At 35.4% G+C, this 26,097-nt stretch overlaps 1 protein-coding gene across 4 annotated transcripts; it reads left to right on the top strand.

Moving 5' to 3' along the window:
* Positions 1-13,672: 13,672 nt before the first annotated feature.
* Positions 13,673-17,921, top strand: LOC136209912 (probable peroxygenase 4). Of its 4 annotated transcripts, none has more exons than XR_010677719.1 (8): positions 13,677-13,884; positions 13,976-14,074; positions 14,142-14,227; positions 16,400-16,494; positions 16,613-16,738; positions 17,351-17,497; positions 17,579-17,638; positions 17,734-17,921. XR_010677719.1 is itself a non-coding variant. In XM_066001544.1 (7 exons), the coding sequence occupies exons 1-7, from the start codon at positions 13,845-13,847 to the stop codon at positions 17,586-17,588; spliced, it is 576 nt and encodes a 191-aa protein (XP_065857616.1). In that variant the 5' UTR covers positions 13,673-13,844; the 3' UTR covers positions 17,589-17,921. The 4 variants fall into 4 exon arrangements, 2 of the variants coding, with proteins under 2 accessions (XP_065857616.1, XP_065857615.1); XR_010677718.1 differs by having other exon boundaries at positions 17,579-17,656; XM_066001544.1 differs by having other exon boundaries at positions 13,673-13,884; positions 14,169-14,227; positions 17,579-17,921.
* Positions 17,922-26,097: the final 8,176 nt, after the last annotated feature.

Here is a 26,097-nt window from a genome sequence, read left to right as displayed (position 1 = left end):
AGGGTTTACTCCTTAAAATCATAAAAATTCAAGGGCTTAATGATGTTGATATCAAGCAAATATATATTTGTCGTGTGATACTCAAGAGACTCAAACCAACTCTCAGGGCAAGAGAATACATGGCGCCTCCTTAGTGAATATAGAGCAGTACGATTGGTATTAGGAACTTTGATTCGGGAAGTCTAACCAAACCCTGTCAAAGATCCAATTGTTACGATGAACACATATGATCCTGAGCTTGAGGAATATCATATCTCTATATTTGGGCATATGTTCACATGAATATGTGATATGTAACACGTCTTGCTTCTCAACTCATAACTGTTTTCTACTGTTCGATTACAATAGAAATAGAGTAAGCTTAGTTTAAGGTATACCAAACTTCATTTCATCATATTAAGCTTATATTATAATTTTTGTTTACTGATTGTGATCATTCTCCAGTCCTTTCATATACTAATTTACACATCAAAGCGGGTTAGTCCCTCCATTTGACCTTGTTTCTGTGCAATCGCAGGTTAACAAGCAGACTTTTTAGGATTCACCCACGCCAAAATTGGTGTGGTGAGTGTGGAACAAACATCAACAATGACTCCTTTAAATAGTTCCATCCAACTTCATTGTTTTAGTACACTCCCTGCCTCTAGAGTTTAGATTACAGTAGAAGAAGAAGCACGATGGCAGTTTCAGGCAGATCGTGATCTAGCTCTAGAGACGGCGGAGGACACTGAGGTCCTAGACGCACAATAACAAATGGTTTCTAGGCACAGTCTCCCCATGATTGGCTGAAAACCTGGGATCTGTCCACGATGTCGTTAGTATCATGCGACAAGAACACGCCATCCAAATGGTTGAAGTTAAAGGAAAGCTGGAGTTAGCGGAGGAGATTATCAAGTACATGAATAAACATGAGAATACTAATTGTTCAACCGAGCATCATCCTATCCAAAGCTGCCATCCTCAATGCGATGGATCCTTGAGGGATCGGGTAAGAGACTCATACGACCAGTCAAAAGAAAAAGAAGACTCCTTAGTAAAAGGCCGTAGATCCCGAACTCCCCCCTACAAGGAAAGTAAAGAATGCCAACAAGCAGTCCCCCGAAAGATCAACCTGGGGTGAGAGAAGAGAATCGACCCTCTCCAAACAGAAAGACTCCAGACACAAACCACAGAAGAGCCTCTCACAGATCTACCAAGTCTAGATCTTTCAGCCAAGAAAGGGTGGTCGAGCCCTGGGCTCAAGATCGATGGGCATCGAAGAAAAGGAACCTCATGGTCAATGATAGGGTCGTGGAGGCTAAGTTTGATGCATCACATAAAGTGCTCGACAAGCTTAAGAGCACCATCACTGAGGCGAGGATCGATGCCAAACACCTCAACATCACAAACGTAGAAATACCCCTATGTAAGAGGATCATAACTGAGCCTATGCCTCGACGGTTCAAGTACCCACTGCTGAAAGAGTACGTCGGGACAACAAATCCCACTACTCACATCAAGAACTTTAGGCGGATCATGGACACTACCACGTCAACAAACGCTGTGATGTGTCGCCTATTCCCCACTACCATAAAAGGCGTTGCCTCCTACTGGTATAAGTCCTTAGACACCGAGACAATCATCAGCTTCAAACAAATGTCAAGAATCTTCGTCGACCACTTCATGACATCTATCCTCGAAAGTAAGACCATGCATGATCTCAACTACCTGGTCCAACATGAGAAAGAAAATCTTAAGGACTATGTAAAAAGATTGCAACAGGAAGCCATTCCGGTCAAATTATTGAATGTGCAGGGAACAATCGACATCATGAACCAACTGTCTCAACAAAGAACTATCCCAAGAGTTAACCACAAACATGCCCCAAACATTGAAGAACTTGATGACCCGGGTAAGAGATTTCTAAAGATGGAAGGCCTACATGCTAAACCCTTTATTGAGTGAGAGGGTCACCCCCACCAGTATGCAACCTAGGAACAATAAGAACAGTGATATAAAAAAGCCATGAGAACACTCGGAGAGATCAACAATCTCCCTGAACGCTCCCAGATGAAGTCCTATATTGGGTGGAGAAGAATAGGGTATGCATCACCTACCCTTCAAAAATGAAGAAGGCACCCTCACACAACAACATAGCATTCTGCAACTTCCACAAAAGTGAGGGGCATGACACATAAGGTTGTAGGCAACTCATTACTAAATTAGAAAAGCAGACGACTCAAGGAAACCTGGATCACTTCGTGAAAAAGGTTAGACGAGGTTCGACGTTTGAAGAGAAGGAAAGCCGAGGCAAGGATAAAACCCTACGAGGTATTATCAATCTCATCTCTGGATGACTCGACTCAAGACAATAATATAAAAAAAGGTTCCCTAAGAGCGAAAAACCGGTTGCACTGAGGCCAGACTTCTCATTCAGCAGATTAAGACATACCTCTAAGACGATGCATGATGACGCGCTGGTGATGGAAGTCCGGATCGAGGATTTCAAAATCCGCAAGGTATTGGTAGATATCAGGAGCTCAGTCATCATACTACAAAGAAAGCCTACGAGGCACTTAGCCTCGAGCCAAGCATGTTGAGCCCACAAAAGCCCCCTTGATAAGAATCAGCGAACATCCAGTCGTCCTATTGGGCAATATGGACATGGAAATCAGAGACTCCCAAACCATTTGGCGGTTGGAAGAAGAGTTCCTAATCGTAGACATTAGCCTACCATACAATGTGGTAGTAGGACGATTCTTACTGTCAAATTCGGGAGGCGCTCTGTTCATCCGATACTTGACATGGAAAATCCCCACGCCCGAAGGAATGGCGATTGCCTAGGGATATCTCCATCTAAATCGGTGTAATTTTATTTAGAATACGATGTATTACTAATTGAATCAGATTATATGTAATAAAATGACTAAATTAAATGTAAAGGTTAAAAAAATTGTATATTTTTTTCCCACTTTTACACTACAACACCTCTTTATTTATTTTTTTTGGTGTTTCTATCCCAAAAATACTTTTGTCATTAGTTAAATAGTTTTATTGTTTTTTATTTGCGAGTGCATATATTCACACCATCCATTTTTTTATGTGGTGCGATCTTATCAACATTGATCAACTTACATAACAAATTAATAAAAAAATATTACTTCAATTATAAGGTTTTTAACTTTTATTTATTTATTTATTTTCGACATCATCATCTTATTTAATGCTACTTTATGGTTTTTCACCAATACATCTATATTTTTTTAATATTTACTTAAACTTCTAACTCATCAAATCAATAACGGTTTTGTTATTTTTTAATTTCATATGAGCATAATAGAATATTATATATATATGGTAGAGATTATGCATGAAGGAGAGAATATAGTAATGTGACTTTAAAGTGTAATATATGCATTTAGGTCATCTTATTTTATCATAAATTATTAGTTTTGAAAAAGAATCGGCTGGATTAATGGGAAAAGAGAAGGTTACGTTAAAGCATTCATATTTGAGCATATCTTAATGTTGTGTTTGTTTCTGTTAAAGCAAAAACATTTACTTTATTATAACTTTGTGTTCACATTAGTTTTAGCTTTCTGTTTCAACTTTACACTTGTTATAAATTCATAATGTCTTCTTACCAAAAAATAAATAAATTCATAATGTCTTACTAATTATTGAAGTATTAATAATAATACTATATGAAATTTGCAATAAAAAATATATCAGCTTGCATTTTTAATATTATAGATCGTGATATAGTAATAATGGACTGTATTTGAAACTACTTTTGACACAATGATGAGAAACATAGTTTATCCATAATTGATCTCATAATCTTTTTATATATATATAATCTTTCAATGAGTCACATCTGTATGGTGATACACAAAATTCTTCCGTTTTTTCATAAAGAAAAATATGATAACACTTGTATAAAAACAAACGACAACCACCATATATTAAGACACGCCACAACTACTCATAAGAAAGTACAAAAACATATTAAATCTATTCATAAAAAATTATTCAATAAAGAAAAAGTAAACAAGGAAAAGAATGAGTTTATTTTCTACTAAAAGCCGAAAAAACCTTCCAAAATCTAGACGGAGAGACGAAAATTGCAAGCTTTAATCCACTCAATAAAGGACAATAATGTAAAACAATAGTATAATTGTAATTTGGTTTCTATCTAGATAGATTCTATGCTGATGAATTTATCCTCATTGTAAAGGCGATGTCCAAGATTGTGCCAACTATCGAGGAATCAAATTAATGAGTCACACTATAAAACTTTGGGAGCGAGTGATCGAACAAAGGCTAAGGAGGACAGTGAAGATCTCGGAAAACCAGTTTGGCTTTATACCGGGAAGATCAACTATGGAAGCCATCCATCTAATGAGACAATTAATGTAGCACTATCGAAATAAGAAGAAAAACTTGCATATGGTTTTCATTGACTTGTAGAAGGCATATGATAAGGTATCAAGGGAAGTACTGTGGTGGACCTTAATAAGGAAAGGCATTTCACGGAAATATATTGACATCATAAAGGACATGTATGAGGGAGCATGCACGAGTGTACGCACCAGTGTTGGGAAGAGTGAAGAGTTCCCTATTACGATTGAAGTGCATCAAGGTTCTGCACTAAGCCCATTTCTTTTTGCCATCGTTATGGATGAACTAACGAGTTCACTTCAAGATGGTATACCATGGTGCATGTTGTTTGCAGATGATATTGTGTTGGTTGATGAGACGAAAGAAGGCGCAGAGAGGAAGTTGGAACTATGGAGACAAACTGATAAGTCTCCAATTCAACGTTCAAATGTCCACTTTAGTGCTAGATTATTTAATTAATTTGGTGTTATTTTGGGTATTATTGCTTGTTTTGATTTGAGTTGCCTCCACAGGACTCAAATGATTAAAAGGAGCAGAATTGGCCTTAATTGAAGAAACTTTGAACCATAAAGGAATTTGAAGCTGAATTAAAGGAGCTGAAACGAAAATGGAGTTATTATTGCCTAAGACTAAGGACCTCCGAATCTGCTGATGTTCAAATTGACCAGGACCTTTTCCAACTCGAAAAAGAAGGCATAAAATCAGGGATTTGAGATTATAGAAAAGATTGTTGATTGTTGATTTACACTTGTTATAAATTCATAATGTCTTACTAATTATTGAAGCATTAATAATACTATATGAAATTTGCAATAAAAAATATATCAGCTTGCATTTTTAATATTATAGACCGTGATAGAGTAATAATGGATTGCGTTTGAAACTACTTTTGACATAACGATGAGAAACACAATTTATCCATAATTGATCTCATAATCTTTCTTTTTTTATATATATAATCTTTCAATGAGTCACATCTGTATGGTGATATACAAAATTCTTCAATTTTTCCATAAAGAAAAATATGATAACACTCGTATAGAAACAAATGACAACCACCATATATTAAGACACGCCACAACTACTCATAAGAAAGTACAAAAACATATTAAATCTAGAAAAAAAATATTAAATTTATTAGTAAAAAATTATTCAATAAAGAAAAAGTAAAACAAGGAAAAGAATGAGTTTATTTTTTACTAAAAGCCGAAAAAACGTCCCAAAATCTAGACGGAGAGACGAAAATTGCAAGCTTTAATCCACTCAATAAAGGACAATAATGTAAAACAATAGTATAATTGTATCTAGATAGATTCTATGCTGATGAATTTATCCTCATTGTATGCATAATTCCAGTCCAAGTCCATGGAAGATAATTGGTGTTTGTATACATGTAACATTTATTCATTGGTCTGATATGTTACTTCCAAAATATCCTAAAAAAAATTACATGTTGGGACTCTTCCTTCTATTGTTACTAAAATGAGAAAAACTAGCAAACCTTTCATGCTATTAAATTAATTTCTTTTAACTGTTTTAGTAGAGAAGGAACAACTTATCTTAAGAAAAACTTATCTTTATATTTTCCAAAAGAATAAAAAACTTATCTTTATAAATACATGTTACTCCCTATATTTTTTTTTATTTTTTTATTACATGACATTTTTTTTAATTTTTTTTTTTATATATCGTTTTATATTACTAATGCACTTTTAGAAATGTTTTCCTAATTTTACCTTTGTTTATACTAAGAGATAGAAGTTTAGTATTAATGTAAATAATCCTAATTAAGTCATAAAAAATAGAAAGAATTTTGCATATTGAAATTTAGAGAAATTTGGGGAAGAGATATTAAAGATAAATTAATAGTTTTAATAGTGTAATTAATGTTGGATTGGTTTTGATAAAAAAAAATTAAACAACATATAAAAAAATATAAAAATAGATAAAGTATTAAATTCAAATAATACTTTTTAATTTTTTTTTCTCTGTTTTAGTAGTGAATGATCAACTTAACTTTGTAAATATTAAATAGTAAAGGTTCATAGAATAACAGTATACAAATAAAAATTAATCATTATTAACTGTTGGAGCAAAAATAAATATTCATTTTTTAAATAATAAAATTTAAACGAAAATAAAAACGATATAATAAAAATAAAATCCGAAAAAAACGAACAAGTTTAACTCATAACATTTAGCATCAAGGACCTTGAAAAATCTATTTTCGGAGCACAAAACGAAGAAATCTTGTTGTGACTACATGGAATGTCTTGCATCTAATGATTGAGACCAAGCTAGAGAGTAGTTGTGGAGCAAAAACAAAATTGTATTGAGAGAGTTATGGTCAGTTAAAAATGATTCTTTATAGCTGAAAATCACGCTATCCCTTAAAGTCCTATTTTTTCAAAGCACCAAATGGAAGAATTTTGTTGTAAATGCGTGGAATCATGTATCTACTGATCTAGATGAAGCCAGTGAGTACTTGTGGAGCAAGTCAATTTGAATGAGATATAATCAGTTGAAAGAGACAGTTTATTACAAAAACGTGGATGAGTTTCAAATCCTATTTTCCAGAATCTCAACCTCCACTAACCTGTGTTTTGTGTGCTTCAATTCTGCAAAATTAAAGTAGTGATTATAGAAAGTATCCGCGGTGGGAGTTACAAATTTCACCTATATAAATATAATCTTAATTAATCATTTTCAAATCCCAACCTATCCAACAAAAAACTCCAAAACTAAACCAGAAACTTCATCTTCCTAACCAAAATTACAACCATTGCTAATCTTACATGCTTTAATTCCTTAATCTCAAGCCATAGATTTTATATTCGAAGCTTTCAATCCAATTTCCTACCCGTTTGAATTCGATTTCTCATTTCCCAAACTGATTCCCTTCCTGTCTAAATACGCTTGCGTCGTTCCGATTTTTTCACCATTGTTACAATCACTTCCAAACCAAATTTTTCAGTTCGGTTTTATATAATATTGGATTTAGTGTAGTGTCAAATAATTTTGGTATTCGATTTTTTTCGGTTCAATTTCTAACCGAGGTGCATAATATATTGTGATAAAGTGCAAAAATACTCTTACGTTGACAGTCAATAATAATTTACCTCTAACGTCTAAAATGGTACAATTTTACTCGTAACGTTACCAATCAAAAGTAATTTTATCCTTAACGTTGTCAAGTTGGATCAATTTCAGACATCATTATAAAATACAAATATTTTATTCTTTATTATGTACGAGTTGTCTATTACCATTGTTCTAAAAAAACATTTGACATTTTTTTATGATTTAATAATAGAATTAGAATTAACGATGAAATATTTTGATTTCTTTTGACCAACTCGTACAAAATATAGTATTTTTTTAATTCATCGTCTATCCATTTGGTTGTGATCTGTTACTATTGAGTGATAAAATGACGCACTTGTGAAGTGCAGATGACACAATTTATGATTGGAAAATATAGTTTGATGAATTATTTTTCAAATTGACCAAATTTCTCAACGTTAGAAATAAATTTATTATTTACTGTAAACGTTAAAAATAAAATTGCACAATTTTAAACATTATACATAAAATTGCTCAAGATTATCAAAATTTGAGGTGGTTTTGCACAACTAATATATTAAACTAAAAAATGATGTCCTAGTCAGGTGAATTAGATAACCAGCAGTTGGTTTCCTCTCTCAGACGCGCTCAAGTACATAGATTACTTCCTTCTTAGATTAGCTCTCGGGATTCCCAGAACGAAAGCTATCTGTCAGAATCAGATGTCTAATTCCAAAAATTAATAGTATACGATTTAATGAAGATGAACCATAAACCTAATTACCTAAAATCTCAAATTAATTCCTTGTAGCAGCAGTATTATTAAAAATTAAATTAATCTTTGAGAATTGGCCATATAATTAATGAATTAAATAGAAGTTTAATTTATTGAAATTGAATATAAAAAAGGAATATAATAATTGATATATGGGCAGGGCAGGGCATCCAATCCAATCCAAACACGCAGGTTAGTTGTGGTTGAGTGCAATTGCTTTTGGATCACGTACTTTCAAGTTTCAACAAACAATAATCACAATTATCTTGATAAGATAACTATATTAAAATAATAATCACATTTAATCCTTTCTGAATCTCAAGTATATCGTTAACAGTCTTGATCACATGCACCTTAATGAGCATGTAGAATTTGTTTATTTATCGTTAGATCTAGGTTTATTAGAATCCTAAGGTGGAAATTCAAAGCATCATGAGGCTTAGATTTAATAAACTTATATCTAACGGTGAATGAATAAATTCACTTGTTCATTAAAGTGCATGTAAAAATTCCTGATCATATGTATATTTTTAGTTACAATCTCAATCTACTTTTTCAACCGGACCACAACCTATATAATAATATGTTCAATACTATAATTAACGCATGCCATCATTCAATTTAATATCCCACTTTATTAAATATTAGAAAACAGCATGGATTGCTAAAAAAAAAAAAAACAGATTGCCTAATCTTTCATTAAATTTCTTTGATTTATAAATACAAAGACGGATTATTTTTAAAACTTCTCCTTATTTAGTGTTTCCGACTCCTTTCACCCTTTTAAATTCATTTCGCTAAAAAAAAGATCACTAGAAAAGCAAAACATAACCTAAACCGCCCAGATCATTCACTATTAAATTCAAAGTCATGATGATACTTTTATAGTCACTCGAACTTATAGAAAAAGATAACTCTCATTATCTTCATTATGAGCTTATCATAGACTTTTCACTTATATTTTTAAAAGACTTATTTTGATATCAGAGTTTACACCGGAGCCACCTTAATGCTAGTCAACCTTTTAGAAAAAAAATCAAACATCGAGAAATTGGACCAGACCCAACATTTGCTACAGTAAGTGTGGATCCTACTTTGTGATCTCTAGATCTCGACAAACTTTCTGAAACTGTAAATCAGAACCTAATAACATGGAAGGAAAATTGCCAACAGACACGAGGCAATAAGAGCTCATCCTTCGACACAAGAACTCGAAAGACACTTCTATCTCCTCGATAGGTGGGGAAGAAAGGACCTCATCCCATAATGAGCGCAACATCAGGCACTTGAACCTCGATGAACATTTAACAGAGAAGACATATACTACTTGAGCGCCCACAACTGACTCCAACTCTACACTCCTCGTGACCATCCAGAAATTGCAAGCCTCCCAAATAAAGAAGATGGAGACCCAGCTGCAGCTGCAACAAGAAAACTAACAGTAGTGGGATTACCTTACTAAGGAGAGAACCCTCTTTCCCAAGCGCGTCAAAAAGGAGTCGAGGAGTAAGTACAACACGAAATGCTACTGATACCAATCCCGAGCAAGATACTCGTTGGAAGAAGAACAGAGTAGAGAATGGTTGTCTCAACCCACGTAGTAGTCCAAAAATTCCCCTCTATCGAGGAGTCGTGGGGAGTCTTTTTCCAACGCCTCCTAGAAAAAGGGTTCTCAACGGGATGATATGCTGTCAAATACTTTCGTCCGGTTAAGAATCATTGATACTCCTTTTCCAACACACTTGAAGACCCCACATCTGCCCCACTATATAGGGACAGAACACTCAAACGAGCACTCTGTTGCATTTATGAGTATGATGAATCTATACACTCGGGATGATATGATGATATGTAAAATAGTTTCCACCACCCTGTTGGGAGTAGCACAAGAATGGTACATAGAACTCGTGATGGGATCTACAAATTCCTTTAGACACCTCAAGGATCTCTTAATGGCTCAATTTTTTAGAGCAGTTAAAGCCAAAAGAATTAGCACTAACTTACATGATGTCTGGCAATGAACCACTTCGTGACTACCTCCCACTAATCCACAAAATGGCCTCCCTCATTAAATCTTTTAACTTAGAAGTCTTCATCAATGCTTTAGCCGAAGATACCACCTGTGAAGCATTGAGATATAAATTGACCCACCTTGAACCTTCGAGGAGTAATGGCCATGGGCCAAAACTTCATTCAATATGCCAACAACAAACGACCACTTGATTACATGAAAGCTGATAAGGAAACACCGCAAATATCCCCCGTAAAAGAATAAAGGAAAACATACGAAGGATAGAGGGGAATTTCACGAGAGGGGAGAAGACAGTCAGAGTTCAAGCCATAGATGGTGCAACAATTGGCGCCCTTTCGGCTGAGAAGAAAGAAAGCCTGATAGACTCGAAGTAAAAGTAGTGCACCTAGCTGAGGATGCCCAATTTATAAAATTTTGAGCTCTTAATACCTATAGTTCAAAGGATAGAGTATAACCTGAAATTTGGAGTAAGGTACATCTTCGAGCAGTAGGGAGCACATCCTTCAAAGATAACTTTTGCAAATTCCATAAAAAGTAAAACCACTCAATAGATGAGTGAAATCACTTCAACAGAGAAGTCAAATGTCTCCTCGGCCACTATTTAAAACGAAGGCCGTCTAGAGTACCTAGGCGCTCGAAATTGAGAATCCGCTCCGATTTTCTTTGATTAGTCTCTCTAGGCGTTTTTCTAGTCCCAAGATGATTTTTAGCCGATTAGGCTCCGGCTAAACTGCCTCGTTGCCGCCTAGACCCTGCCTAAGCAACGATGAACATACGTATTTTTTTTATTATGAATTTATTTTTTGCTCTATTATAATTCACTTTTGAATTGTTTCAATTATATTGTTTCTGAAATATGATGTTTGCACATTTTTAAAGATATATGTTACAAATATACGTGTTTTTCTATATTAAATAATTTTATATTATTATTTTTAGATAGTATAATACATATTTTAATTAAATTTATATAACAATTTGTTTATTAACAAAAAAAAAATACAAATTCGATTAATCTCCATTAATCCCGATTAATCCCCGAGGGTCATGTCCGCCCGACTAGCGGCTAACGTTTTTTACAACTTTGTCCTCAGCTAGGGACCACTGTAAGGCCTAGACAGGAACAACACACAAATGAGTAACATAGTTCGAGAGGTAATAAGTATCGAGGAGATAACCCCAAGATATTAAGGCAAGATAAATGTAATTCACCAACAGATTCATAAGAAGAATGGCCTATCCACTACTAAGCGTGCAAAAGGAGAAAATGGTGAGGCTCTCTCCATACAACCCCTACTCTCACTGAGGAGTGAGGCACTGGTTATCTCGCTACCATTGATAATTTCATGATGCATAGAAGAATGGTAGACATAAGCAAATTGGTGAACATGTTGACAACTTGGGTGCTAAAACAGTTGAAGATATCTCGTAAAAGCTATAAGAAAGCACTTTCCTTTTTGTAGGGCTATCAAATATAAAGGCACCTATTGTTGGCACCATCATATTCCTTTCACATTTAAAGACCTCAAATGTTGATGAAAAGTGTAGACAAAGTTTGTGTAGTAGATATTGTGCTGGACTACAATGTCATTATAAGGACAACTCTATTGGACGATGTTCATGCCACAATCAACATTTGAAAGCTCATAATTTCTCTACCATATGAGGACGAGTTCACTATAGTCTCAAGAAAAAGGAAAAGGCTTAGAGATACAATGGGCCTCCCTAGCCCCAAGGTAGGCCCTAATGATCAAGACCTTACTGGCCCTTAACGAGATGAGGGGCTAAGCCCCTTAACCATTAGAAAGGACAAAAATTTCCAATTAGAGGATGACAAACAACTCAAAATAGGTGCACAAATTAGACGATATAGGGGCTCACACTATGCCATCTCTTGAGAGATAGGTTCGTGAATATCTTTATACTCTAATTCATTTTTAGTTTATAATCATTCATCACACGAAAGTGATAAATAAATACTGAATAATAAATTACATTTTAACATTGCAAAAAACTTATACAACTAGTCTAACCCCATGAAATAAATCTATAAAACCTGCAAGATATATGTTATAGTTGTGGGACATTGAGACCCGTCTTTCGGATTTAACTACGACACCGGACTCGATCAATTAGAACCCATTCCAATCCTATTGTATAAGCACATCAACATGCATTTCTAACCGTGAACTAAATCTATATATTCTAACAGATTTAATATTTATTCCAGAAATACCCCTTAACCCATAATTAATCGCATTTTACGTGTTTGAGCATTTATACGTCTATTCATGCCTAATTGAATGTAAATTTACCGAAATAGAAAATTACAAACTCAACTCGGATGAAAATATAAAAAGGTAGAATTCTATAATTCTGAAGCAGTGGCCGATCGGCCACCACTTGTAGAATTACAAAATTATGCTTTTCTGGCACTCGAACTACAATGAACTGAAATCAATTTGCATAGTTAACGGAAGGATTTTAAACCCTTCAGAGTGTTACCTTTGGCGCTATATTCCGGCTTTACATGGAGGTAGACTCAGGAGCGTAGACGAACAGGAATGCCGCGAACAGAATCCAAACTTGTGGAATTGGACTCGAACGGGATTGAATTGATCTTAAATGATTGATGTAATCCCTTTCCTTGCTTCTTAGAAGGATTAAGATGTGGAATTGGGTGATTATCTGAAGAATTAGTGAGAGAAATCAAGGATTTCACTCACTTTCACACACTTTCACTCACTTTCAAATGTTTCTCTCTCTAAACTTTTAATTATGATCTTAATTGATGTTTAAGATGTTTTGGATATGAATTTTACGTGGTTTGGGTTGATTTGGTTGTGATTTGGATTGAAGAAGATGAAGAAGAAGCTTTCTCTCTCCTCTTTCTCTCTCTATCTCTCTAGAACTTTCTCTAACTTTTTGTAACTCTAAAAAATGGTTCCCCCCTCCTAATGAAGGTTTTCTGACCAATTAACCCGTATTGGAGTTGTGGTTTTCAGTTATTGGAGTTAGTGGGCAAGTTACAAAGTTTCTGTAAAACTGTTGTAATTTCCCGACAGTGGCCGATAGGCCACCACCTTAGGGGAAGATTTGCCCCTAACCCAGATGCATCCTAGATCATTCCAACGTCTGAAAACGCCCTTTACGTCCTCCCATTTTGACGATTCTTATACCGTTAGATTCGTCTCGATGAGACGAACATTTTATATTTTAAGGTGCACGGCTAAAAATGACCCAATTTAAAGACATGGCTCTAAGATCCTCCCGAGTTTTCGTTCGAAAACTTCAAATGGTCATAACTCCTTCATTTGACCCGAATAGAACCCGGAAAAGTGCAATAGGCTTTAAAGATTTATTCTAAAGAATTTATTCTTGTTTTACAATTGAGATCTCGGTATTGGTCAGTATCCAAGCAGAGTGTACGGGAAACAAATTAGGCATACTAAATATTTAGGCTATATAAATGAATAGAAACCCTTAGGCATAGTGATCATTTCGCTTCTACTTAGTCATTTTGGCTTCTTCCTTCATTTGTAATTTGTTAGTCATTTTGGCTTCTTCAACACTAGAAAATTAAATCTGTTACTGATGGGTTCTAGGAAATCGAAAAGCAAGGAGGGGCCGAATGGTATTAATTTCAAATATATGTGTTCTCAATTTATGATTTGAAGGGTAAATAAATATGAATTTGTAGGGATTTGGTTTTTGTGTTTTTGCAGAGAAATTTGTACCAAATGAGAACAACGTTCTGCAGAAACATGTATTTTTCTTCGATAGGAACGAAGACGGCGTAGTTTATCCCTGGGAAACGTTCAAAGGTACGTATATATCTTTATTTAGCGATCGAATATATAAATGATGGGTTGGAATAATGAAATGAAACAGGATTTCGTGCAATCGGGTGTGGAATAGCGTTATCAACAGTGGCTGCATTGTTCATAAACATGGGTCTCAGCCATAAAACTCGCCCTGTAATATTCCCCTGCTTTTTTCTTCTTTTCTTTTGATTGTTTGTTTCTCAAAACCAATAGATTTCAAGAATCATCTTCATAATTTTCAGAATTTCAGAACATATCTAGCCATCAAAGGGCACGCATTTCTATCCCTGCCTGACATGAACGCCTTTTATTTATTTATTTCAAAAAAAAAATTATCTGCTTTTTGTAAATAACTGTTATTTTCGGATGAAAAAAGAAACATGAAAACAAGTAATCAAACACTTCTTCAGTCCAATTTTACGAACATATCAATTCCGTCCTTTTCATAGTTTTAACTCTCAACCAGTCAGCAACCCCTTAAAACTTTTGGTCCGTAATTGATCAAAAGCTTAAGCTTAAATTCATAGGTGAGATAGAAAAATAATTTTTATACGATCGTATGAATCCGTAGAAATGGACAAAATATACCAAATCCACCGATCTAACCAAATCCAACATATTCTATATTATCTAATTTATTTATTGGGCTGGGTTGAATTAGATCTGATTAAGAAATATTAAATACAATTTAAATTCTTTATCAACTAAACCATAATTAATGTGTTATGCTAGAATGTAATCTAATACTGGAATTATTCTTTTTATAATTATTCTTTTCTATTATTAGTTTTTTTCAGTTCATTATATATAGTTTCATTTGAAATAATATATTTATTTATTTATGAAATGTAAGAATGTGGCCACAATTCAATAAATAATTATGTCAAAACATTAATTTAAATGATTTGAAATCGTTAGATTGCTGATGTGGCAGAAGTTATTTTTTGAAAAACAAAAAATTTGACTTTGAAAAGTAAAAAATTACACTTTGTTTTTATTTTTTTATTTTTTTATTTTCTGCAATTTTAGAAATTTTAGAATTTCAAATTTTTAGAATTCCAGATTTCTTATATTTGAGGAATTTTAGAATTTTTCATAATTTCAGATTTCTGGAATTCTGGAATTCTTTAGAATTTCATAAACTCCAAAATTTCAAAAATTCCAGATTCTAAAATTTTAAAAATTATGAAATTTTAAAAATTTTGGAATTCGAAATTCAGAAATTATGGAATTTCGGAAAAAAGAAGTGGGTCAAAATTCACTGAAAAAGTAAAAAAATGACTTAAAAAATCTTGAAAATACCGTTTTAATTTAAATGTGTCAAATCATTTGTTGGGTAAAAAACCTATGTATACCGATTTACGAAAACGTGAAAGCACGTGATTTTTTTTTTAAATTAACTAAAAAATTAATGTAATTTAAGTTCTATTTGATATAAATATTTGTAAGTTCATTAATTTAGTTCGATGTTTAATAGTTATAAATTTATATTAAAAATTATTTGAATTAATAATTAACCCAATCCAATCCAATCCAATCTATTCAAGTTTAATATTTAATAGGATGAATTGGTTTTAACAACCAACCCATAAATTATGTCTTTTAATAGATTGGGTTGGATTGTAATTTAAATACAAAAAAAAATTAATTCATTATATGGCCGTATAAATCCCCTTTGAGTTCAAATTATATACAAGGCGGATTAACATGTTTTAAATTTTCATTTTTTTTTTATCAAGAGTTAAACCCTGAAGATGACAGTTTTTTATTATTATTATTATCCGTAACAGTTGCATAGTTGGGCATTTTCCACATGAGACAGTAAAGAGTAGAAGAGATGTGTTTCAACTTTAAAGCCAAGTATTATTGCATATGTCTTTTCTTCATTTCTTTACATTATGCTTGCAAGCAACAATTGTCTTGTCTACCTAACAAAATATTTAAACTTAATTAGGAAGCTAACAATCCCATTATTATTATTATGATTACATCAATAGCCCTATGAACTTTCGCCCCGGAAACTGATTGACACGGTAAATAAGTCTACATGCTAAAGCATAACAGAATTTGGACAAATAGAAATACTTTAAACAAATTAAAAAAGCGTATAGATCATCTAAAGCAAGTTCATAGGGTTAATAGGTTACTTTAATTAAGATAGTCGGTAGTTCATTTTAAAAGTTAACGAAACACTTTATCGGGTTTGTAGACCAAATTCAAGGACTCCTTATAGATTAAGCATTATTATTATTATTTGGAATCATTTACTTTGTTTGTGTAATGGGTTTGAATAAATATAAAAGTAATAGTTAAGGTTGTGTGCAGGGAAAGTTCCCATCTCCACTATTCCCAATAGAGATAAAGAACATACATAAAAGCAAACATGGTAGCGATTCTGGCGTATATGATTCTCAAGGAAGGTATTTCTTTCACTCTTACACTTCTTCAACTTTACTTTACACATCCACATCCCTATCTTTCTGTTTTAAGAAAAGCACTAACAACAACTATTTGGAATATAAAATTGATTTTTGATAGGTTTGTCGCTGAGAAATTTGAAGAAATATTTACAAAGCATTCACATTCGCATCCAAATGCCTTAACATCAGATGAACTCATGGCAATGCTTAAGGCTAACAGGCAGCCTAAAGACTATGGAGGATGGTTCGTTTCTTTTTTTTCTTTTAAAAAATGGAAAACAACTACTTTAGACACCACACGTAAAAGAAACGGACACGAAACATGGAAACACCGAAACTTTAATAAAGAAGAGTTTTTGTGCAACATAGAACATTAGATAATTGAGTCGTAAATCCTTTTACACCTAGACATTATTTCATGGTTCCACTCTAATTATGAAGCAGGTGGTGGTGGGATAGAAAGCTTATGAATGATTGTTTGATGATAAATATTGGTCCTGTTTGGCAAATATGATTAGCTGATTGTGTAAACTTGTTTGGTAAATATTGGCTAATTGCTAATAGTTATTTGTGTAAAATGATAAATAAGGATATGATAAAGCCTTTATTTGTGATTAAAAGGTAGTAATTAGGAGTAAAAATGTCATTGGAAAGAGATAAGTGGCTCAAATCTCTAATTTCATTCCAAGAAGCTCTTTACCAAACATGACCATTATGAATGAACATGAACTTCTAGTGCAAGTTAAAGTCTGAGGGTTAACAACACAATCATCTAGTATGTCAATTTATGTTAATAAAGTCTTTAATTGTGCCATTTGATAAATGTTACTACTGAAAGAAGGAAATAAAAATGCAGGGTTGCAAGCTGGACAGAGTGGAAAATACTATATGTACTCTGCAAGGACAAGGATGGATTGCTGAAAAAAGAGACAGTTAAAGCAGTTTATGATGGAAGTCTGTTTGTACGCATGCAGCAGGAAACTGAATCAGCTAAAAAGAAAACGTAAATTTCTCTATTAATTTGTTCAAGTAACAAATAAGGAATTACTAGTTAATTTAATTAAATTGATTTGATGTGCAACAGTGTTGCGTAGTGGAATGGAAAGGATGGATATTGGAGTTGAAGCTGTGTGTATAGTATATGGTACATTACATAGAAGAAGTATTGTCCCCAACTGGTTATTTTAATTCATTGTGACAAAATTTGATGCAAACTCAGATTGTAAAATTTGTTTACAGGTTACATTAGTGGCTGTGGCAGGCACTTAATGTATCCATTTTCACGAGTCACAAGAAAGATAGATAGTGTGCTTCTGCGCTTGACATAGTTGCCACTTTGGAATTCCAATTGAATGGCCATGAGTGTAACTAGTCCTATATATTGTTGTGATAACTCTTAGGAGATAAGTGTAATCTGTAGTTGATTCTATCTCTACAAACAGGATATTAAGGGATATTATCAGATACAACTAATAACATCCCTAACACCCCCAAGCCGATAGCGAGCTTGAACCGAGTGAGAAGTTGGTGAAACTTCATGCTTGTCAGCGGCTTGGTAAGCACATTTGTAGTGGCATTCAAACCGACATTGTCACACCACAATTGAACTAGACTAGAAATAGTAAATCCAAGATCAGTTACAAGTGGAAATTAACTTACTCGTAAGACATGCATGGTTGTTACTTATTGACAAATAAGTTCGTGAATAAATATTATTAATTAAAACACATAAACTAATATACATCAGTCAATGTAATCTAGTCCCAGCCGCTCTCCTTTCAGCGTATATATTGTCTAAGTGACGGACAGTCGGATCACGAAATATATGCCATTGGGTGGCAATGGGATGCACTGGAAATCCAGGTCTTAAATAAAGACGTATGTAGTGTTCATAACTCCCTAAATGACAAATCACAATCTCTCGCTCCGGTGGTCTTCCATCCGAACGCATCGGCAGTATAGTGCAACATCCTAACTGTGGCATAGTAAAAAGGAATATCACTGCATTCAATACAGATGCAGCATCATATAAGTCATCCGGACTCACCATCCAGTGGAACTGACCACACCCCGCTCCTGCCCATCTAATACGCATGAGGGCAGCATCTACTCCGTTCCAGAACACTGTTGCATACAGATCACGGTGTGCCCGCACCTCATGCTGTATAAGCACTCTCATCAGCTTCCCCTCCTCCTGATTATTTGTGATGGCGTCGGCTAAAACACGAAATCCAAAGTTACCATTTGCTACAACATCATGGTATCCAGTAATAAATGGTACGATGAGTCCCTGAACCCTATATAAATGCTGGTATCCGGCGATATCCGCATCAAGTCCGGCTGAAAATATGAATATATGAAGTTCGTGAGCGATAATATATTTACTTTAACATTAACTTATATATTACGAAAATAAAATATACCCGACATCTCGTTGTTATGTACAGATGAGGATGAGGTTCGGCCTCGACTACGACTACTCCTCGAAGTAGAAGACCGTGCACGATCTCGTGGTCCCTGACTGTACTCCCATGCATTCGGATTCCGCTTCGTTGATGAATTGCCCTTTGGTCTACCCCTAACTGTGTCCTTGACCCCAGGTTCTTTGTAGCTACTTTGATCCGGGTTAATTTGATTATGAATGTAGATCAATATGTTACGCACCATTGTAGGATCTAATTTTCAACATTTTCCACAAGAAAGTGAAAAAAACCGGTGATCCTCAGACCCGTCAGCATATACGGGAGCAGTAACTGGTATGTCACTCAAACCATCAAACGCAAGAGATCTCCAAAAAGGATGGATGCGCTCCACACTAATCGATGTACCCATATCAATATAGTTTTTAAGTTCACATGCACAAGAAATGCCATGAGTCATGGGCAACACACATTCGCATTCACTTAACACATCCATACTCAATCCGTGCATACACGCTATCTCATCATTCAGTACACGTAAATAGTAATGTGAAACCTGTAAGTCGAGGTAAGTGAAAGGAGCTTTATTGTGAGCCACCACAGATCTTCTTCTCGAGTCCTCAAGTGAGTATCTGGTTATATACAGTAAAGGATTACAAAACTAATGTATTATAATTTAAAAGATTATATTAAATAACAGAATAATTGTCTTACTTGATCGCATCAATCTGAGCCTTCGCCCACATTGTATCGAGTGCACCAATAGATGAATTCAACCACTGCTTCAACTGAGCATGTGAACTCTCCACTCGACAGGTTGTGGTGTTTCATAAGTGCAACACCTTGTTCGTCCATGCTCGATAGAACTTCTCTTTATGCACTAGCCATGTGGTCTCCACGTACTCTATCACACGAGGCCATTTGGCAGAAGTATTCTTCATGCTTATCATTGCCTCCTCATATTCGGCTACTGTCAGGGCTTCAATTATATTTTTCCATTTGGAATCCTTAAAAATTTCACCAAAAACCTTCAATCCACACAACTTGCCTACTATATCCTCCACATCTTTATTAATATGCCATGTGCACAACAAATGATGAGAATCAGGAAATACCTTACGAACCTGTCTCATCAACCCTAACTCCCGGTCCGTAGCAATGGTTGTCGGATGCACATCAGCTCCAAGCAAAAGCTTCAATTTTTCTAACACCCACATATAACTTCCCTCAGTTTTATCCTTTATGATTGCATAGGCAATCAAGAAGTTCTTGTTTGAAGGCGTCATTCCAATGATCTCAAAGAATGACATTTTATACTTGTTTGTTTTATATGTTGAATCCATACCAACAAACAAGTAATATGATCAGAATAGTGTAATCGATGTAGGATGTGCCATAAATAGGCGAGTCACAACATTGCTGCCTGGCGCCGCTTGCGTCCAATGTATGTATTCCTTATCTATAGGAAGCCGATAAAACTGACTGATTACATCCCGACCCTCAAAGCTCTCATTCCTTATTTTTTCTCTGTAGTTATAAACATGTCTTTGTGTCGGGCAATCCTCCAGATGTTTTTCTTTAATTGCAGCAAAAATAGCATAAGGCTTTGAGTTGCACTAATTTGACGAACAATTTTTTTTGAACCGGGACATAGTCCGCTCATCTGTCTGCAGCCCTGACGATATACAACCAAGGGATGATTGTGCTGTCCTCTATCTCCAGCAATCCCATTCACCATCCAACCCCCTAATTCAGCGATTTCCAGAACCTTTATCTGAAATTTGCAACCACAGTATTTTGTTTTTGTATTCCTTCGTATTACGTCCTCCATATCCATATCATTTTTCCTTCGAGTATTCTTAATACCACAGACACATTTAACCAATATCCATCTTAACTTGCCCCCTGTCTTGTGCGACGTTGTGGTTAACTCGAAGCCGAGCTCAATAGCCGTCTGGTTTGCCCAGTCAACAGCTTCATGATATGTTTCAAACGTTTGTTCGGGAAAAACTTATACACTGTAATCAACGCCGTTGTAGGTGCCGCGGCCTCGCCCGGAAGACCCGGGGGGTGGACACCGTTGACGATAGATGCTATGATTGGCGCCGAAAGCAACCAATCGCGGAATCAAGCTGCTCGGCAGGGTCGGAGCTCGGAGTATGGAAGAGTCTCCACCCACGAATGGGAAATGAACACCGATCCTTTGCGGGAGACCGGTGAGGGTTCGGGAAATTAGGTACGAGCCGAGAAGGCTAGCTCCTTTCCGGAGAAAGGCTACTAGGCACCCCGACATCGCCCGGTTCTGAACCACCGGCCTCCTACTTAGCATGTTAGGCGCTAACGGACTAATCACATATTTCTTTAAGTTTAAAATTCATTTGAAACCTTTTCTTTCTCGTTTTGAAAACCGTTTTAAGCATATATTATTGAAAGCCATCTTGATAAAGAATCACCCATTTACAATTTAGAGTATGTAGAAGAAGGATGGAGATAGAGAATTGATTAATTACAGCCTGAGATATACTTTATACATGAAGTCTAAACTAATCTTCACTCCCTAAAGAACACCTTATTTACATGGTTCGTGCCTTAATCGCCGTTGGAATGATTTAGGTCTGTTTCAAAACCCCGTTGATTTACTTGTTTTCACTGGAATCGCCGTTGGAATGACTCGAGTGCTTGAAAACGTAAAAAATGCACATTCAACCGAAAACGTAATTAAGCATACAAGTCCATTTATTTTTGTACAAAACCGTTAAACGTAAAACGATGCAAAACTCTATTATTTATAAAAAAAACCCTTTTAATTACAAGGCTTGCTTAATCCGTCGTTGGAACGGGTTAAGGTTTCAAAACATGACGTTTAGAAAACCATTTGGAACCAAAAAGAAGTTGAAAACTCTTATTTACATTTTGAAAGTCTCCAAATACCTTTAATTTTCATAATCAAATTGAAATTTTTTTTGTGGCTTATTTTTCCCATTTTCCTCCAATTAATTCTCACTTGAACATAATTACAATAATGAACCAATTAAATTCAAAACCCACCCACTATAATATATTTGAAATATATATACATCTTGGTAAAAATGGTATTTACACCTATAGATTAAAAATAAGGTAAATAAAAGATATGTATACTATGGTTATTAATAAGTAAAAATAGTAATGAATATAATACTAGATATGATACACTTTTATTCTAATTTAAAAACATGTAAAAATAGTGAATAAAGCTCATAAATAAGAAAACAACATTTAAACCAAAATAGTTTTTTACATAATAAATATATAGAGAATAACCCCCCAAAATAATAAATTAATATAGTTTAAATGAATTTAAAGAAAAACATATACATATACATATAGTTTTACAAAACCAAATTAATGTAAATAATACCTAAATATATAAAATAAGTAAATACTTAATAAGTTATTATTAGTCATATAACCCCAAAATAATTTTAATAGATAGATTACATAATTATACATATATGGATACAAGTATAAATGTCAAAAAGTTAAGAAAAGAGGGTTAAAAAGGCATTTTTCGGATTCCAGCAGCTTTACGACGGAAAATCCGTCGCTAAACTTCTTATAGTGACAGAAAAGACAGATTTACAGAAACAGTCCCTATACTTTTCAGATTTATTAAAAAGCTTTAGATCTACTCTATTCTATCATTTTAGTCCCCGAACTACCCAAATCGGGTCATAGTCTATAGCGGAGCCTCCCAAAACGATGTTTTATTTCAAAACATTAATTAGGAAAAACACTTTTAAATTCTATATTTACAACGTTTTAGTCCCGAACTACCCTTAAACCGGGTCACGGTTCGTATTGGGACTCAAAACGAGGTCTTTTTTATTTCAAAACAAAACCAAACGTTTATTTAATACGAGAAGGAAATTAAATAAATACGAATGAATAAATAAAAGTGATAAATAAAATAACTAAAAACTATAAATGAAATAAATAAATAAACAAAACTATAAATAAAATAAATAAATGAAATAAATTAATTAAACGAGTCTAGTCCTCGGATAATACCTAAAGATCGGTATTGACAGTTGAAGTCGGTTGATTCCACGAGTTATGGTTTTTTGTCCAATATTTAACTTTTATAAAATTTTAATTTTTTTTAGAAAAAATAATTTTTTTCCCAAAAAAATTCACTTTCTCTCTCTAGGAATAAAATTTTCACCAAAAAGAGGTCCCTCCTTGAATGCATGGGGATCCGTGCCTTTTATAGGCATGGACCCAAGGTTGGGCGTACATGCCCAAAGGCGTCGGGCATGTACGCCCAACATTTGTTGGGCGCGCCCAACCATCGTTGGGCGTTCGCCCCATGAGTTGGGCGACGCCCAACGTTTGTTGGGCGTACGGCCAACGCGTGCCGCGCGACGTCCAACGTTCATTGGGCGTTTTCCCAACGAGTTGGGCAACGCCCAATGAAAGTTGGGCGATCGCCCAACGAGCATCGGACGCACGTCAACCGCCCATCGGACGAGCGTTTGACGCGCTGAGCACCGCGCCTGGCGTAAGTGGGACAACGCTCGCCTACCGGGCTCGACGCTTGTCGTCCTTCGACCTACGTCTGACCTTCGGGGCCTTCTCGTCCACCGATAAAACGGTGAACGTACCCGACATCATCCGGGAGGTACCGAATTTGCTAGTGGGACTCGCAAGTGCTGGCTCTCCGAGATTTTTCTCTACTTTTAAATTTTCAAATTAATGGAATCAACCGCTTTAGCCGTTTATCGTGGGTTTTCGTCACAGGTCCTCCGACTCGGTGTCTACAGTTGCCCCTACTTTCCTATTTTTGATAGTGATGTGTGTGCTTTTTGAAAAAACTTTTTTGTGAATGCAACACATGCAATGGGAAATATATTAAAGTAAAAGACACATATAGAGTGGGAGGAGAAATACCTGACCTCCAGGTCGTGGGTCTTCAACTTGTCTCCCGTCCTTGCATCGGCCGCGAGCCTTTGGTCTCCCTGCGCGATTCCTTGTCCCAGGTCTCTAAGCCGACCATCCAACCCTAGTCTCTACACCGACCGCATGTATATAGCTCTTTCTAGCGACCCTAGTCTCTAAATCGACCGCAGGTATATAGCTCTTTCTAGCGACCCTAGTCTCTAAATCGACCGCAGGTATGTAGCTCTTTCTAGCGACCCTAGTCTCTAAATCGACCGCAGGTATGTAGCTCTTTCTAGCGACCCTAGTCTCTAAATCGACCGCAGGTATGTAGCTCTTTCTAGTGACCCTAGTCTCTAAATCGACCGCAGGTATGTAGCTCTTTCTAGCGACCCTAATCTCTACATCAACCGCAGTTATATGGCTCTTTCTAGCGACCCTAGTCTCTAAATCGACCGCATGTATATAACTCTTTCTACCGACCCCAGTCTTTAAATCGACCGCAGGAATATAACTCTTTCTAGCGACCATAGTCTCTAAATCGACCGCATGTATATAGCTCTTTCTAGCGACCCTAGTCTCTAAATCGACCGCAGGTATGTATCTTGTTTAGGTCCCTAAGTTGACTCTAAAGCGTGCGCTCACTTGGGCGATTTTGAATTTCGACCTACCGTCGTCTGTATTTTGACTGGAGTTGTTGTTTTGTGTACTGAAGTCGTCGATAGGAATGACCTTATCCTTTCGTCCGGAGCCTTTTCGGGATGAAAATTATTTTTCTGTTTACTGTCGTCTGTATTTTGACTAGCGCCACTGTTCTATAAATTTTTAATGTTGTCTAGAGTTATCTCCATTGATAACAGTCACTGTTTAGCAAAAATGCAGGCTGAAACTGACTGCGGATCGGAGATTTGTGTACTTGGTAATTATTTATTTACTTTTTACATTTATGTCACATTGTCATTTTTTTACCCTTTTTTTATCTTTTAATTTGTTACCCTTTATAAAAGGGTGGTGGGGGTTCATTTTAACCCCACACCTTCTCTCTCTTCTTCTTCTCTCTCTCTCACTATAACTTGTGTTCTTTGTGATGACGTCAACGAAGTATGACGGTACGAAGGGTATGAAGGCAGCTTTCGAGGATCTTCTGCACATTGTTCCTTTCCAACACTCGGATTCCCACCTTAGTAGGACCCACCAAAATCAGGCAAGTGCATCCTTTGTTTATTTTTGCAAGGACTCTTAGGCTTTAGCAAACCCGCTTGAACATTATTTGCATGTCAACATTTAAAATGCTTGCGAATCCTTTAGTTAGAAACGCGAATCTTATGCATTATGAATATTCTTCGTGATTATGAATTTCATGTATGATTAGTGGAATTTTTTTTCTCTTTTGTGTTTTTTTTTGTTTTTTGAGAAAGCATGAATTTTATGCATGTGAATAGTAATAACTTGAATAGTGCACGTGAATAGTAAAAACGTGATTTAGTGCACGTGAATAGTAAAAACGCGAATAGTGTATATGAATAGTGAAAACGTGAATAGTGCACATGAATAGTAAAAACGTGAAAAGTGCACGTGAATAGTAAGAACATGAATAGTGCACGTGAATAGTAAGAACATGAATAGTGCGCATGAATAGTGAACGTGAATGGAATTAAATAACACACAAAAGATAAATACCCCAATTGGTTTAAATTTACCGCAAATGCGCGGAAGAATATATCCCCAAAGAATAACGAATTTTAGTTAAATTTTACGTGAATGCACGTGGAAATAGAACTTTAACGAATAACGAACTTAGTTAAATTCTACATGGATGCATGTGAGAATAAAACCTGAAAGAATGACTATCCCTAGTTAAACCCTACGTGGATGCATGTGAGGAGAAAACTTTAAAGAATAACGATAGAACTTTAAAGAGTAACGAACTTCATCAAATTCTACGCTCATTTGGACCATTCTTTCTCAGAGTATTGCCATATCTGGGTCTACCGAAGGCATTCTTCACTGGTTTGCGTTGCTTCCTGCTGCGGTGAGGGATCGCGTGCGGGAGTTGGGTTTTGAGCCCTTCATCTTGGCCTTACCACGGGCCAACGCTGTGTGCGATAGGCAGGCACTGTGGGCACTATGCGAGAGGTGGGTGGACTCCATCCATACGTTCCATCTTCCATTTGGAGAGATGACCATCTCACCCTGAGATTTCTCCTTATTGACCAGGATACGGGGCAGCGCCGTGCCGGTACCTTTCCATTTTGACATGGTTCAT

This window comes from Euphorbia lathyris, chromosome 10 (genome assembly GCF_963576675.1).
Source record: "Euphorbia lathyris chromosome 10, ddEupLath1.1, whole genome shotgun sequence".
Taxonomy (NCBI): domain Eukaryota; kingdom Viridiplantae; phylum Streptophyta; class Magnoliopsida; order Malpighiales; family Euphorbiaceae; genus Euphorbia; species Euphorbia lathyris.
Note: the sequence above shows the minus strand (reverse complement) of the source record. Positions and strands in the feature narration are given on the sequence as shown.